The sequence below is a fragment of the Lathyrus oleraceus genome, chromosome 4, assembly GCF_024323335.1.
Source record: "Lathyrus oleraceus cultivar Zhongwan6 chromosome 4, CAAS_Psat_ZW6_1.0, whole genome shotgun sequence".
Lineage (NCBI taxonomy): Eukaryota > Viridiplantae > Streptophyta > Magnoliopsida > Fabales > Fabaceae > Lathyrus > Lathyrus oleraceus.
Window position 1 is genome coordinate 412,696,226 of NC_066582.1, and position 16,556 is coordinate 412,712,781.

The 16,556-nt window shown below is 30.3% G+C and overlaps 1 protein-coding gene across 1 annotated transcript; it reads left to right on the forward strand.

Moving 5' to 3' along the window:
* Window positions 1-12,775: 12,775 nt before the first annotated feature.
* Window positions 12,776-13,355, forward strand: LOC127075754 (uncharacterized). Its single transcript, XM_051017221.1, has one exon. The coding sequence runs from the start codon at window positions 12,952-12,954 to the stop codon at window positions 13,153-13,155; it is 204 nt and encodes a 67-aa protein (XP_050873178.1). The 5' UTR covers window positions 12,776-12,951; the 3' UTR covers window positions 13,156-13,355.
* The last annotated feature ends 3,201 nt before the right edge of the window (window positions 13,356-16,556 follow it).

A 16,556-nucleotide genomic window follows, 5' to 3' on the forward strand; every position in this document is an offset into this window, starting at 1 on the left:
TCTTCAAATAAACTTTGGCGGTGACTAATTGATTTCGAGCGTTCACTCGCTCGAGTAATTTTTCATGTAGCATCAATGACCTATATGGGATATATACATCCTACATATATGGAAGTAATATCCATGGCCCCTTAATCGAGTATGATTGTAAAATGTATGACCATGCTCAAATAAGTCAATATGAGATATTGAGCTTATTTGTTATTAAGTATACTCGAGGATCAAAGAATATAATATTGGACTATACAAGGGTGACACATTATATGTCTTGTGCTCAATATAGATATAAGGGGAAAAGGGTAATTATACACATGCACATTATCATAAAAAAGTTATATTAGATCACATGACATTCTCGTTACTTAGGTAGAAGTGATGTGTTGCTAGATACCGTTTAGTATTTTTAGTATTAAATAGGTGATTTAATATTATTGTCAATGTTACGAGAGCCTACATCATGACACGCATATGATACTGATAGTGAAATGAATAATTAAATTAAATAATATTTAGTTTAACTATGTGTTAATAGTATTTAAAATTGGTTAATACATTAACACGCACGCACACACGCACGCACACACACACACACACACACACACACACACACACACACACACACACACACACACACCACACAAGGACACACGTGCACACACACACACACATACACACACACATACACACACACAACTTAAAGTTATCACCTGTATACACATCATCAACATCAATTCCTTCCTACCACAAAAGTCTTAAATCTTCAATCAATGGAGTTAAATAAACATCTATGTCATTCCCTGGTTGTCTTAGACTCGAATTATCATTGATAATATCATATATTTGTGCCTCATGCACAACCATATATATAGATTATAAATCATGAGAAGAACAAGCCATGACGTATGGTTAGTACTCAAATTACCAAAAGGGTTCATTTCTTCGGTGGAAAGTCCAAGCCTAAGGTTCCTTGGTTCTAGTGCAAAATATAGAAACAAGGAATCAATTTTCTTCCATCGCAATGAATCAGCACTGAGAGATATGTAGGAGAAAGAATAAAATCTTATCAAGCACCCTAATAAAAAAAACTCATTTTCTCATTTCTTGTAAATATGTCATACTTTGTGTTTAAAAATTACGAGGAATCAAATATATTAAGGTTAACACTATCTTTTACAAAATTAACTATAGGTAACCATTTTTAAAACGAATGTCGTTGGATGTTAATACCTTCCAAACGCATAACCGACCCCTAAACCTAAATTTGGTTGCAAATACCATCCTTTTGTTCTTTTAGGGTTTCATAAACATTTTGTCTTCTTCAAATAAAATTCGACGATGACTAATTGATTTCGAGCGTTCACTCGCTCAGGTAATTTTTCATGTCGAATCAATGACCTATATGGGATTTGTCCATGCTATATATATGGAAGTAATATCGATGGCCCCTTAATCGAGTATGATTGTAAAATGTATGACCATGCTCAAATAAGTCAATGTGAGATATTGAGCTTATTTGTTATCAAGTATACTCGGGGATCAAAGAATATAATATTGGACTATACAAGGGTGACACATTATATGTCTTGTGCTCAATATAGATATAAGGGGAAAAGGGTAATTGTACACATGCACATTATCATAGAAAAGTTATATCATATCACATGACATTCTCGTCACTTGAGTAGAAGTGATGTGTTGCTAGATACCGCTTAGTATTTTTAGTATTAAATAGGTGATTTAATATTATTGTCAATGTTACGAGAGCCTACACCGTGATACGCATATGATACTGATAGTGAAATGAATAATTAAATTAAATAAGATTTAGTTTAACTATGTGTTAATAGTATTTAAAATTGGTTAATACATTAACACGCACACACACACATCCACCCCACGCACAAACGCGCGCACACACATACATACACACACATACACCGACACACACAGACACATAAAAATTAAAGTTATCACCTGTATACGCATCATCAACATCATCGCCTTCCTCCCACAAAAGTCTTATATCTTTAATCAATGGAGTTAAATAAACATCCATGTCATTCCCTGGTTGTCTTAGACCCGAAATCATCATTGATAACATCATATATTTGCGCCTCATGCACAACCATAGAGATAGGTTGTAAATCATGAGAAGAACATGCCATGACATATGGTTAGTAATCAAATTACCAAAAGGGTTTATTCCATCGGTGACAAGTCCAAGCCTAAGGTTCCTCGGTTCTAGTGCAAAATATGGAAACAAGGAATCAATATTTTTCCATCGTAGTGAATCAGCACTGAGAGATATGTAGGAGAAAGAATAAAATTTTGTCAAACACCCTAATAAAAAAAAAATCTTTTTCTCATTTCTTGTAAATATGTCATACTTTGTATTTAATAATTATGAGGAATCAAATATATTAAGGCTAACACTATCTTTTAGAAAATTAACTATAGGTAACCATTTTTAAAACGAATGTCGTTGAATGTTAATACCTTCCATACGCATAACCGACCCCTAAACCTAAATTTGGTTGCAAATACCTTCCTTTTGTTCTTTTAGGGTTTTATCAACATTTTCTCTTTTTCAAATAAACTTTGGTGATGACTAATTGATTTCGAGTGTTCACTCGCTCAGGTAATTTTTCATGTTGCATCAATGACCTATATGGGATTTGTCCATCCTACATACATGGAAGTAATATCCATGGCCCCTTAATCGAGTATGATTGTTAAATTTATGACCATGCTCAAGTAAGTCAATATGAGATATTGAGTTTATTTGTTATCAAGTATACTCGAGGATCAAAGAATATAATATTGGACTATACAAGGGTGACACATTATATGTCTTGTGCTCAATATAGATATAAGGGGAAAAGGGTAATTGTACACATGCACATTATCATAAAAAAGTTATATCAGATCACATGACATTCTCGTCACTTGGATAGAAGTGATGTGTTACTAGATGCCACTTAGTATTTTTAGTATTAAATAGGTGATTTAATATTATTGTCAATGTTACGAGAGCCTACACCATGACACACATATGATACTAATAGTGAAATGAATAATTAAATTAAATAAGATTTAGTTTAACTATGTGTTAATAGTATTTAAAATTGGTTAATACATTAACACGCACACACACACACACACCTCACGCACGCACGTTCATGATCAAAGTTAAAACATGCTCCAAGAGGTAATTTGAAATTCTTATCTTGTATTTGATTTATGATAATGATTTAATCAAGACCCGTTCATCGAGATTGTTCGACAAAGAGGATCAAATTTTGAAAAAAAAACCTTTTAAATTGTTTTAGTAAACGTTTCCAAAATATGCCCAAACTTATTTAATTTAATTAAACTCTTTTAATAAAATAAAATAAAATAAAATAAAATAAAATATATATTTAATTAAACTTTTCTAATTGAAATAATATATTAGTTAAATTTAAACATATTTAATTTTATTAAATGTCAATTCTTGTTTATTTAATTCAATCATATTTAATCAAATAAACTATACATGTGTTAATGTATTAAACAATTTTAAACACTATTAACACATAATTAAATTAAATTTTATTTAATTTAATCATTCATTCCACTATTAATATCCTATGGGTGTGACCCTATAGGATATTGTAATGTTGACACTAATATTAAATCACATATTTACTATTATAAATATTTAGCGGTATCTAGCAACAAATCACTATTATCCAAGTGACATGAATGTCATGTGATCTGACATAACATTTCTCTAATAATGACTGCATGTACAATTATCCTTTTTTCCATTATATCTATATCGATCAAAAGGCATATAATGTATCACTCTTTCATAGTCCAATATTATATTCCTTGATCCTCAAGTATACTTGAGCATCACTATGCATTTTACAGTCATACTCGATCAAATGACCCATAGATATTACTCATGTATATGTAAGAGGGAAAAATTTCATCTAGGTCACTCATGTCCCTCAACATGATTTGTAAAATACCCATCAACCATATTTATGACCGTCTTGTTACGGGCAACGTTTGATTAGTAATAAAGTATTTAACTCCATATTTAGGGTCCATAATGGTTTCAAGTCGAAGGGTGGTATATGTAACACCTTATTTCTCCAACGCATAATTATAATCAAATCAGATAATTTTCACAACATTCACACATAGGATATTAAACATCTCGAAACACGCCTGTTGATCATGTAATACTTAATTTGAATAAACATGTAACACCTGTCATCTCATGCTCATCTTCACTTAAGGTATCATCGTAGCAGAAATACTCAATTAAAACGCACCAGTTTAAATCTCATAATAAGTCTCATATCATAATTAAAAAGCATCAACTCGTAAGTTTTCTCCAAATGCTTATCACACTAAACCATAAAATACAAGAGCATACATTGTCTCTCAAAAATCTCAACATAAAATAAAGAAATTGCTCCCTAGTGTTACATATCAGAGCATAACCAAAAATAAAATAAATAAATTAAAATAAATATCTCCAGGAACAAGCTTCCACTCATAGCAGTGACTCTACTTTTGAGTATATGCATAATGCCCATGTAAAGGTAGCATTCAAATAGAAGGGGTGAGAAATCACATTCAATAATAACATGAATATACTGCAAGGTAGGATATCAAGACGTAGCATAATATACACAATCTCAAATCACAGTATATCAATTACATTTTCATACCAACTCATCAATCACAACTCATTCACATACTAATTACACACAACATCAATATATATATATATATATATATATATATATATATATATATATATATATATATATATATATATATATATATGTATTTATCTCATTTTGCATCTCATACTCAAAATGTAACTCCATGAAACTCGATACAACTTTATGCATGTGGTACCAACTCGACAATGGTTCACTCAGGAACTGGGTCCCCTCTCTGAATCCATGAGCCCTTCTCTGAGCTCCAAGCCCCCTCTCCGAGCTTAGGACATGCAACTAGTCCCCTATCTGAACTAGCAACCTGCCTCTTAATACAACTTAACATGAATGCATGAACATGTTAACATGTTAAGATCCCTCTTATGATCCTAACATACATGATTGTCAACCTCGTGTAATCCCTTCTTCTAGATCACCACAACAACTGAACATGATACTCAACATATCAATACAACTCGAGCACATATAATAATCCCACTCAATAAATTTATTAACTCACATAATGTTTAACTCAACAGTACATATGTCAACGTGTATAATTTATCAATTCATAATCATAACTCATAAACAAATTTATCATAGCATTCATTCATTTTACTTCACCAAAACCACAACACATCTTCGTATAAACATAACGATTCGCTAAATGATCATACAAATCATCACAAACATCCATACAGTAGGTAAATGACTAAAATTCAAACATTTCACCAAGCACAACCATCAAATAGCTCTATACGTTATCTTTCTAACGCTTTAAATGGCGCGTCACTTGGACCTACGGATCAAAAGACACGGTCAAAATCGTTAGACAACGCAACAAAAACAAAAACATAGTTTTTCACCATTTCGCCTATGACAATCGATTGTAATATAGTGCAATCGATTGTCACCAAAAAATATTTCGCTACTGACTTCATAAAAATCACGTTTCTAGGCATTACAATCGATTGTAATTCCCCTGCAATCAATTGTGCTGCTTATTTTTTGCTTACTTTTTAAAGGCATACAATCGATTGTAATTCCCCTATAATAAATTGCACAACTTTTCCCCCCAAAAATTCCAGTTATAAATATGTGGATCATAATCGCTTAATCCTCAACCTCTCCTAAACACTCCCTAACACCCAATTGGCTTATTTCAAGTTTCTAACACAGTAAACTAACTTGCTACTATAATCTTTTCACATCTTCATCAATTAACATCAAATTAACAGTTTAACAAGCATACTCGTGGATTCCTATATTTTGACAACTCCCTAAAACCTTCAAACATCATCAATGGTGGAAAATACATGAACACGCCAAAACATAATTTTATTCATACATTGACACATGAAATTCAACACTCATAATAGCATAAAATCAAATAGGATCATCAATTCATAATTCTCAACAAATCAATTAATTATATTTGGAGGTTAAGGACTCCTCTACCCTACCCCTCATGCATAAGCCATTTTTACCAAAATCTATTCTCCCCCCTTACCTTAGACTTTTCTAGCAAAATTCTTCCAAGCTCTATCAATGGATGCTCTCCCTATGCCTTCTCTTTCTCTTTCTCTTTCCCTAGCCTTCTTTTCCTTTTTTCTCTCAAAATTCTACATACTACTCAACTCCCTCCTTCTAATTCTCTTTTTACACTAAAAACCTAGTCTCCTCATTAGACTATTCCTACTTTACCCTTACTTTCCTCTCTAATCCCCACCTTGCTTTCAATATATCTACAACTTCTATTTTCTTTTTATCTTTTTATTTTATTTAAATAGTAAAATCAAAACATTATTTCAATTAATAAAATAATTCTAAGTTATTCTATCTTTCTCTAATTACTCTCCACACAATACTACAAGGTTACCCACCCTCTCTCTCTCTCTCACACACACACACACACACACACAGGCACCCATATTCGTTTATCCACCAACACACAATAATCAAATAAATACACAAATAATACACAAAAAGTATAATTAAATTAAAATAAAATAATTTACTAAATTGAGGTGTTACAATGGAAGGCAATGGATAAGTAGGTTTCAACTTTACCTGAACCCAATGATTGTTGTTGACAAAACCAACAATATTGATTTTATGCCTACTCGTATACATAGGTGGAGCTAAGGCAATGGGGAAAATGTGATGTTAAGTTTCTTGGAAATGGAGGCAAATATGAAACTGTATCTACAAGAAATAAGGTAACCTATATAAGGAATCATCATTCATTTATCCATACCATGCGCACCCAAGGTTTCTACTGGCAACATATTCCTAACTGTAGAAACTATGTCATAGAACAATTCAGAATACAATTTAGGGTGTTGATGAACTTTAGTATCTCATTATGTTGAACCAAAACCTATGACTCTTATCCCCATATAAGTAGAGCACGAAAGCCATAATTTCCATCTTTATCAACATCAACAATGTCATCAATGTATGCATGTGAGAAATTAGGAAACTGAGATAAGTATACATGTCTCTAAGATTTGGTGGATGGTTGACTTCCATCTGACATACTTGATGGTTGGATTCCATTTGGTTTTGTGCATGATCTCTTCGTAGTCTGACTCCCATGCGAGCCCTCAACATACTCCCACAATAAAGGATCACGATGCGCATCACTCTCTTGACCCTTTATGCTCTTCTTAACTCCCTTTTTTGACTTGTACTTCACTGGCGGTAGACACATATAAGTTGTGGATGGATGTGTTAGTTATCAAACTTTTTTCTTCAACACCCTCTGTCCTATAATATCCAACGTACTAAAATATATCTTTAACTTTTCACACTCTACTTCTAAATCCAACTGTGTACCACTATCTTCATGATTGACCTCATGATCCTCAATATGTAATTCCAGTCAAGATGCATGGGTTGATTCTAAAGGAAGATGATCACCTTGTATTTGGAAACTGGTGAGTTGACACACACATGGTAACCCATGTGTTGTTCAAATGAAGCAACCACATACATCTTGGTTGTCACCAACAAATTTTACCCTTTCTAGCTCCTTTACAATGTGCTGTATACATTATCTTGAAACAAAACCATATAATCTGGTGTAGAATGAAGTGTTGAACAAATGCTCAATGTTTTTGAAACGATATTATGATTGATCATAGTTGCAGCTTCAACATGGTGTTCACAGCATCTCAACTTCAGCATAAATCTTCTCGACTCGTAGTCAACATATTTTTTAGTCTCCAATGAGCAGACTCTACCCTAAAACCATAAATAGAAATATATTCTAAATTATGTTTAGTAATGTAATAACTTCAACTCACATCCATATACCTGTTTGTTGTTGTGTTCCCTAAATGAGTGACTATATTAGTCCAAGCAGCAACAAACATTTCCTTATAAGGTGTCAACCATGTTTCACTCACATACTTACAAATAAAGGGATATCAACACAAACAACCTCAAAATGCTTCAAGTGTCCCACAAACTTAGTCTCTCTATTTGAGTACATCATGTTGTTCCATAGATCTATTATAAGTTCTTATCTTTCTGATTTATCATACTCCTTACACTTCATACTAACATTTTTTGAAATATGGAACATACATAACATATGAGTTAAATTTGGAAACACAACTTCCATGGGATTCATCAGCGCAATTTCCTGGTTCATCACCACAACCTTTGGTAGAAAATTCTCAGAAGAGAACAACTCTTTGAGTTTCTCTAGTGCCCATCTGAAGTTCTCCCCCCTTTCATGTTCTAAATAGGCAAGCCAACCGAAAATGTCAGCTTCGTTAACATAACACCAATAATCTTAAGTAGTGGTATTCAATATCTGTAGGATACGACAATCAATAGTCCATAATCAACAACTAACTAACAATCAAATAAATCAAATTTTGGATTTTTAGAGTAATGGTAGACATTACCTATTTATTTTGTATGTGCAATCAAAAATCAAAACCAAGTAAAACATATTCAACAACTTCACCGAATCCGGATGTGTCCAAAAGATATTAGCAACAACATTTGAGTCGTCCCTATTTCTAGTCCAGCACATGTATTTCTCTCCATGAATAAGATTTAACAATATTTGCATTTCCGTCAATGGACCTCTCTTGCTCATTTTGTATGTAGCTCTAGTCTTGTACACTTGGGTAACACTCATGAGGTTTTATAGATCTTTGTCTTTCAAAGCAGCAACTATGTACCTCAAAGCCATATTGTATTTCGTCATGTCAGTCACAAACTGTCTTTCATGATCTTTTAGACTGCCTAGTATGTCATGGCCATCTAAATCCTTAGATGTCTAATGATTGTGCAACCCGCACTTAACTATCACCTTCCAACCGCTACCACTTAGCACATATCTCATCTTAAAAGGACATTTAACTTTCATACTATAAATGCCTTCTGAGGAACTTTTGCTTTCAAATGTATTCTTTCTTTTGTAGTTTTCTCCTCTCTCTCACAACCCATAGTCAATTTATCTATCCTCCCTTGCATTTCATTTTGTGTTATCATAACGAACATGTCAACAATAATACCATGTTGTTTACCAATGACTGTGCCCATGCTAATACTTCGGCTCAGGAGGCAAATCTTTGTCATTTATAGCATATAAATAATAGACTATCAATATCATAAAGACGAAAAAACATTTAAATTCTTGACAGGTTAAAAAGAAAACATATCGCGTCAATGATGAAGAACTGCGTATAATTTGTACAGGAATTCGTGGATGAGCCTTCCAATTCTGGACCACACAAGTAAATCATTGTTTTATACTACCAAATTTTTTGAATTTGGGAAAATTTTCTGGTATATCGATTTTTTGAAAAATTTCGGTTTTTTGGGAGATTGTCGAATTTTTCCAAAATTTTCGGTAAATTTTTTTATTTTCCAAAAGATTATCGAATTTTTCAATTTTTCTGGTAATTCTTCATCGGCAATTTCATAAAACCCGGTAAAAGTTAATGTTTTCTCCCATACTATATACTGAATTTTCTTAAATTTCCGGTATAAATGCAAACTTTTCACAAAATGCAAAAAAAAAATCGTATCGAAAATTTTGATTTTAACTACCGGAAATTTCATATTTAACAACGTAAGGAAAGTGAATTTTTTTTACAAATTATAATTTTTGGGTGGTAAATAATATAAGAGTTTTGTTTGTCAATAGAAAAATATGTCGGGGTGAGTATAAGTTGGAAAGTGACAAGTTAAAACCTCCTAATAGGACCATAAAGGAAAAAATGCTTATCTGTATCCAACAAAGTTTCTTCCTACCACCCTCTAAGCTTGACCTAGCACCCCCGCATATTTTCATAATGGGAAAAATACTCTTGCCAAAATTTAACTAAAAAGAGCGAACGAAAAATTTGGTAGTGTAATTCGAAAATTTTGGTATATTTTGTAATTTTCTGGTTTATTTGAAAAATCCGATAATATATTTTGATAGGCAAAAAAATGAAACTAAAACTATCGTATTTTCTAAAAGTCTGGTACAATATCATATTTTTCTAAAAATGTGATGCAATATCTGATTTAAAAAAAAACGGAATAATACCAGAGTTTTTCAAAAATACGATAAAAACACATATTTTTTTGAAAAATCCGCTAGTGTATTTTGAAAAATCTGGTAAAAATTCATAGTGTTTTAAAAATTTTGATAAAAAATCGTAGATTTTAGAAGTATTTGATAGTGTATTTTAAAAAATTCGGTATAAACTCATATATTTTTTGAAAAATCTGGTAAAAACTCGTAGACTTTTTGAAAAATCCTATAAAAATATCAGATAAAAACTCCTACATTCTTTGAAAAATCATAACTTTTTAAAAAATTCGATAAAAACTCAAATTTTTACAAATATCCGATAAAAACTCGTGAAATTCTTCAAAAATATGATAAAAATTCAAAAATCCAAAAAGCAAACAGTTTTTGAAAAACATAAAAAATCATAAAAGGTATTTGATAAAACTATAGGGAGTCTGGGGTTGCGAAATAAAATTTAGGGGTGACAAGAAGAAACTTCATATCCAAGTGGGAAGTGAGCCCAATAATATATATATATATATATATATATATATATATATATATATATATATATATATATATATATATATATATATATATATATATATATATATATATATATATATATATATAAAAGAGCTTCAAACTTATAGAAATAAAGTATAGAAAAGAAAAAAAGAAGGTTTAATATTTTTTTCAGGTTCCGTATGTTAATTTTGGAGTTTATTTTGATTCTTTAACTTCTTTTTTTTAAAGTCAATATTGATTAAACTTTACTTTATAAAATACAATTTAACTAAATTATAAAATTTTAGAAGAAACTTCATATCCAAGTGGGAAGTGAGCCCAATAATATATATATATATATATATATATATATATATATATATATATATATATATATATATATATATATATATATATATATATATATATATATATATATATATATAAAAGAGCTTCAAACTTATAGAAATAAAGTATAGAAAAGAAAAAAAAGAAGGTTTAATATTTTTTTCAGGTTCCGTATGTTAATTTTGGAGTTTATTTTGATTCTTTAACTTCTTTTTTTTAAAGTCAATATTGATTAAACTTTACTTTATAAAATACAATTTAACTAAATTATAAAATTTTAAAATTTTCTTATTCATATCAATAATAAATTATAAAATCACTTATATAATGTTTAAATTAGAGAAAACAAAAAAAAAACAAATATTGAGAGATAACTTTCTTATATGAAGCCATTTTTTATAAATAAAAATACATTAATAAGTGTGAGTAGTGTGGAGAAGTCACAAATTAGTTAGAAATGTGGATACTTGAGTATTTATAAGTAAGAGAATCCACATACCTATCACTTTAAGATTTTGGATGAGTATATGATGCGTTCTTTACAAAGGTGTATTGCTCTTAAAGAAAAATCCTCAAAGTACACAATTTTCCCTCGTATTGAACTCATGAATTACCCTCAATAGTGGTATCATGAATCTTTGACTCACTTGTATGAAAAGTATCCTCACATGAGGGGGAGTACTATGAGATAGAAAAGAACTTCAATTTGAGGGGATACTATGAATAGACTTCACTTGAAGAAGAATGTTGAGAATAACAAATGTGAGTAGTGTGAGAAAGTTTTGTATTAGTTAAAAATATGGAGATTTGCACATTTACAAGTGAGAGAACTCACACATCTACCACCTTTAAAATTTTGGATAAATATCTAATGTATTTCTGACAAAAATATGTTACTCTTAATTTTTTTTTTTAATATAATTTTTTTTTCATGTTAACCTCTCAAATTAGTCCTAACACTCTCGTTTCTTATTCATAACAAAATAGAAAATATAGTTATTTTCGTTGTCCTAGTTAAAAATAGTTATTTTTTATTACTCATTCATCACAAAACATATGCAATTATTTAGTTGGGAAAACGATAAATATTGTATATAATTTTTATTAATGATAAATAATGAGTCAACACAAAATAAGTCATACAGGCCATCATGCATCCACTAGTGATAGTGTCATATCAATAAAATTGACTAAATTAAAGTTTTATAATTATAGAAAAATGAGTTGAATTTTTTTATAACTTTTACAAAATTAAGAAGTACTATAAATAAAAGGATATAAAAATTAAAACTAAAATTATTCATATTAAAAATTACCAAAAAATTAAGAAAGAAAAAAAAATTGTAGTATTATTTTTTATTTGGTAGGTTAACTTTAATTCCTTAATTTTAAAAAAAAATCATATTATATTTAAAATGTATAATATTACTTTTTTACCTAATTAACAACATAAATTTAAAAATTAATTTAATTATTAAATATATAAATAATTAAAAAAATAATTAAAAAAATAATTAATATAATATATTTTAAAAGATTAAAAGATCAATATGTAGCTCCACGTTAACCAACATAACTAAAAAGATATTAAACCAAAAATCAAATTATTGTTAGATATTTATCAATAAACAAAAAAATATATTTATATATTTCTTCTTCTAATTTCTAGAACTTGTTACTCGTCAATACGTTTGTTTTTCTCTCAACCATTTTTCTCTTAAATGCCCTTTATATCTCACCAAAACCTTCTTTCTCTTGCCTCAATTTTCTAAACCCAAACACCCTTTTGTCATAAAGGATTCAATTTATGATAAAAAAACTCAAATTCTTTTCTACTTCTATCCCACAAAAATGCTTCAATTGTTCTTCACAGTTGCTTTCTCTGTTGTTCCTTTGACTCTCTATATTCCACCAATCAGAAGCTTGAATCTCTTTGTGGAAACCATGGAATCTGTTATGAGAGAATCAACATCATATAGCAACAGGGTTTATCCTCGTTTAAGGATAGCTTGGTCTAGGATTTTGAATTGTTTGCTATGCAACAACACAAGGTAGATTTCATCCTATTTTCAATATTATCAAAAACTCTTCTTACCTATGTTACCAAACAATAATACTAGTACATATTTTTTTTGTTTTTTATTATAAGTTATTAGATTCTTCTTTATCATGAGGTTGTTTATGTATTTGTGTTGATCTTGTAATAATTCTATGTAACTTTGAATAAAATAATAAAATTTTATGTTGTTCATTCATATCGTTGTTTTTTTCATTGGTTTTATTCTTATCCTTTTGTGTATGATTTGTTAATTTTATATTAAAATACGGACCACAAAATATAGAGACTTTATTAACATATCACATGTCGGTTTACGGAAATTGCGGTATAGTAGTAATCTCTTTGCAATATAATATTTGTATTTTTTTTCTCTCTTAAAGTTATCTCTTCGATGGATTGCAATAGAAACAACAAACTATATGTTTGATTTAAGAGATTAATGAGTTTAAGTTAAGTAAAGTATGTTTGTAAATATGATTAATAACCTTATAGAATTTATTAGATAGATATAAGTTTATGGTTTTGGGGGAAAAATGTTATTTTATTTAAATGCTGTTAGGTATTATTCAAGTGCTTTTAGGTAGTTGACTCTTAGTTTGCTAATAGGTGGAATAGTGGTGTTTGAAAATAATGAATATAAATATATAATAAATTAAGTTACCGACAGAATCCTATGGTGGTTGTTGGATTGGATTGCTATGATAAATTGGGTTGGTTCATCTTCATCTTCACTTGTATCAATATGACATCTGTGGGATTATATAGTAACAGGTGGTATGAGTGTTTTTTATTTTTCTAACCAAGTTATTATCTCCATGTGGATCTCTTACTTCTGAAAATGCTTTAATATACTTGTGTCATTATAATTTAATTCATTGCAAATATTACTAGTTTGGTAATGAACATTTCATTGATAATGACCCATTTCAATACAATTTGGTTTTTGGCTTAAAATAAGAGTGAAAAAAAAAATACAAAAGGGATTTGGATTGTGTCTGATTTAAAATTTATTCCAAATTCAAAAAATAATGCAACTAAATTTGTAAAGAGAATATAAATGGAAATTATACATAAAATATATATTAGTTTATTCCGTTAACACGAGGTTAATTCAGTTTTCTTATATTTGAAAGATTTTTATTATAATCACATTTGATTACAAATATCTTAATTGTAAGGACTTGATTGTCTGAGGACTTTGAAAAATTACAAAGTATTTTGTGTTCAATGATTTCATGAAGTAGTAAATCTAATACAACTCGATTACATGTGATTCTTAATCATAAGAATAATGACTAAAGAGAGTTTTCAAGGATTTGTTCTTTGTTAATATGACAATATTTTGTAAAGCTTGTAAATTCATAATGAAACAACAATAGTACAATTATAATAGTTGAAATTTTGTTTTTCAGGGAACAAATGTCGAACGTGATGTCCTAGACAACTGGTTTGACATGTCCAAAATACAAGGACCATTAATCTGACCCAACAGGATTAGAAGTTCCTAGAAAAGCAGTCTTCAATCTTTATACCTAATTGAATTCATGAAGTTCTCAAAGTCTTTGTCTGATTCAGAATCACTTGCATATAGATTCATTACGCCCTTTACGATAACCTCTATTTTCTTTATCTTCTCAAGGTTCAGATTCTTGATTAGAATCTTCTTAGAGCCTGTTCCACCAGATGACTTACCGACTGAGATGTTATCCTTAACTTCTCTACTTTTCTTGGTTTTGTTCAACCACAACTTCAGCATATCAACAACCTTATTTTAAGCCTCAGTCTCTTGAACAAGCTTGCTCCCCTCAACTTGATTTTGATTCATGTTGAGAGAGGGATTTGTAATTTGAGAGAAGGATAAGGCAAGTTGTCTGTTTTTCTTGCTTGTAACGCCAACCTAGTTATACCTCAAACTAATCCTCCTTATTTTTCGTTCCAAAACGGGGAGAGAAACTCTTTTTCTCTTTTGGAACAACTCCCCAATATTGATTGCTATTGACTATCACAAATGCAGACTCTTTTTTCAAAGTTGACTGCATCTAATGACTTAAATATGTTAGAGACAAATGTCATGACACCATGTCCGACATTACACTCTCAAAATAAATTCTTATAACGACCCCTTGTAGTAGAGATAGCAGTTTCATCAGATGATAAGGTTATGCTGATTTTCTCCGTGCTTATCCAAGATGGTATGCTATTGTCAATAGGGTAACGTCCATCACCACTGTAACTTATCATGAGGTTTTCCTTATCTGACACATAAATTTTCTTCAGTACCTGAACCATTTCTTCACATGTCAAAAACTTCTTTTGTCAATCATATTCCCTTTAATATTTTGTCAATCACTCTTTTCTGATTGTTGAACACCATGACCAAGACCTTTTCGTCAGCATCTGACTCTGATGGAAGCATTCTAGATACTTAAGAGTGACAAAGAATTACTAGCTCGTCCTCTTTCTGAGATGGTGACGCAATTACCACTATGAAACTCAAGATGTTTGATATATCTTTTGTTGTCACTTGTATCATCCTTCATTAGCTTTGCTGGAAATTCAGGATGATATCCAACATCTTCTATCTTGCTTAATTCCAGGTCCAACTGCATCTGATGAAAAACATGTTCCATCATGTTGTTTGACACATCAACAACACCCATGAGAACGTTATCACTGTCTTTCATAATGACTTCTTGTGGCACCTAGACATCTTCTTCAGAGATCAAATCTCCTTCTAGAAGTATCTTTCCAAGGGATATCCTCATTTGACATAAACACTTCAATACACTATCATTACTAAAAAATACATCTTCGGTGAAACAATATTAGAATGGCCATTTTTCCACTGTATATCACATTTTTTACGCGCATTTTTTTTAAATTTTAAATAAGAAACGTTTCATCATGGTTCCTGAAATTAACCGTGGTCATATAACTTGGATGAAAAGCTTCGAATCTCAGCATCAACATTTTCCCATTTTTTAAACGAAAATAAGTGTGTGATCCTTAACATTTTTCTTTATTGTAACATTGAAAGTATAACAAGTACAATTGTTTCATTCAACAGTGGTTATAATTTCCATATTTCACTACGGTTGTTTCTTGCAACTGTTTTGAAATTATTTTCACTCAATAAAAACAAAGCAGGTGCTTTATTTCATTCATAACACACAAGGGTTCCCTAGCAACTGATGGCGATTAGTGAAAGACCTTGGTTTGCGAATATGGAAAACTATAAAGCGACAAATGTCATCCTAAAAGAATACTTTTGGCAACAAAGGAAACGCTTCTACAAAGAGGAAATTTTTTACTTATGAGATAATTCATATTTGTTCAAGAGAAGCTTTGTTGGTTTACTTCACAGGTGTGTTACAGGTAGAGAAGCGGATATCATTAT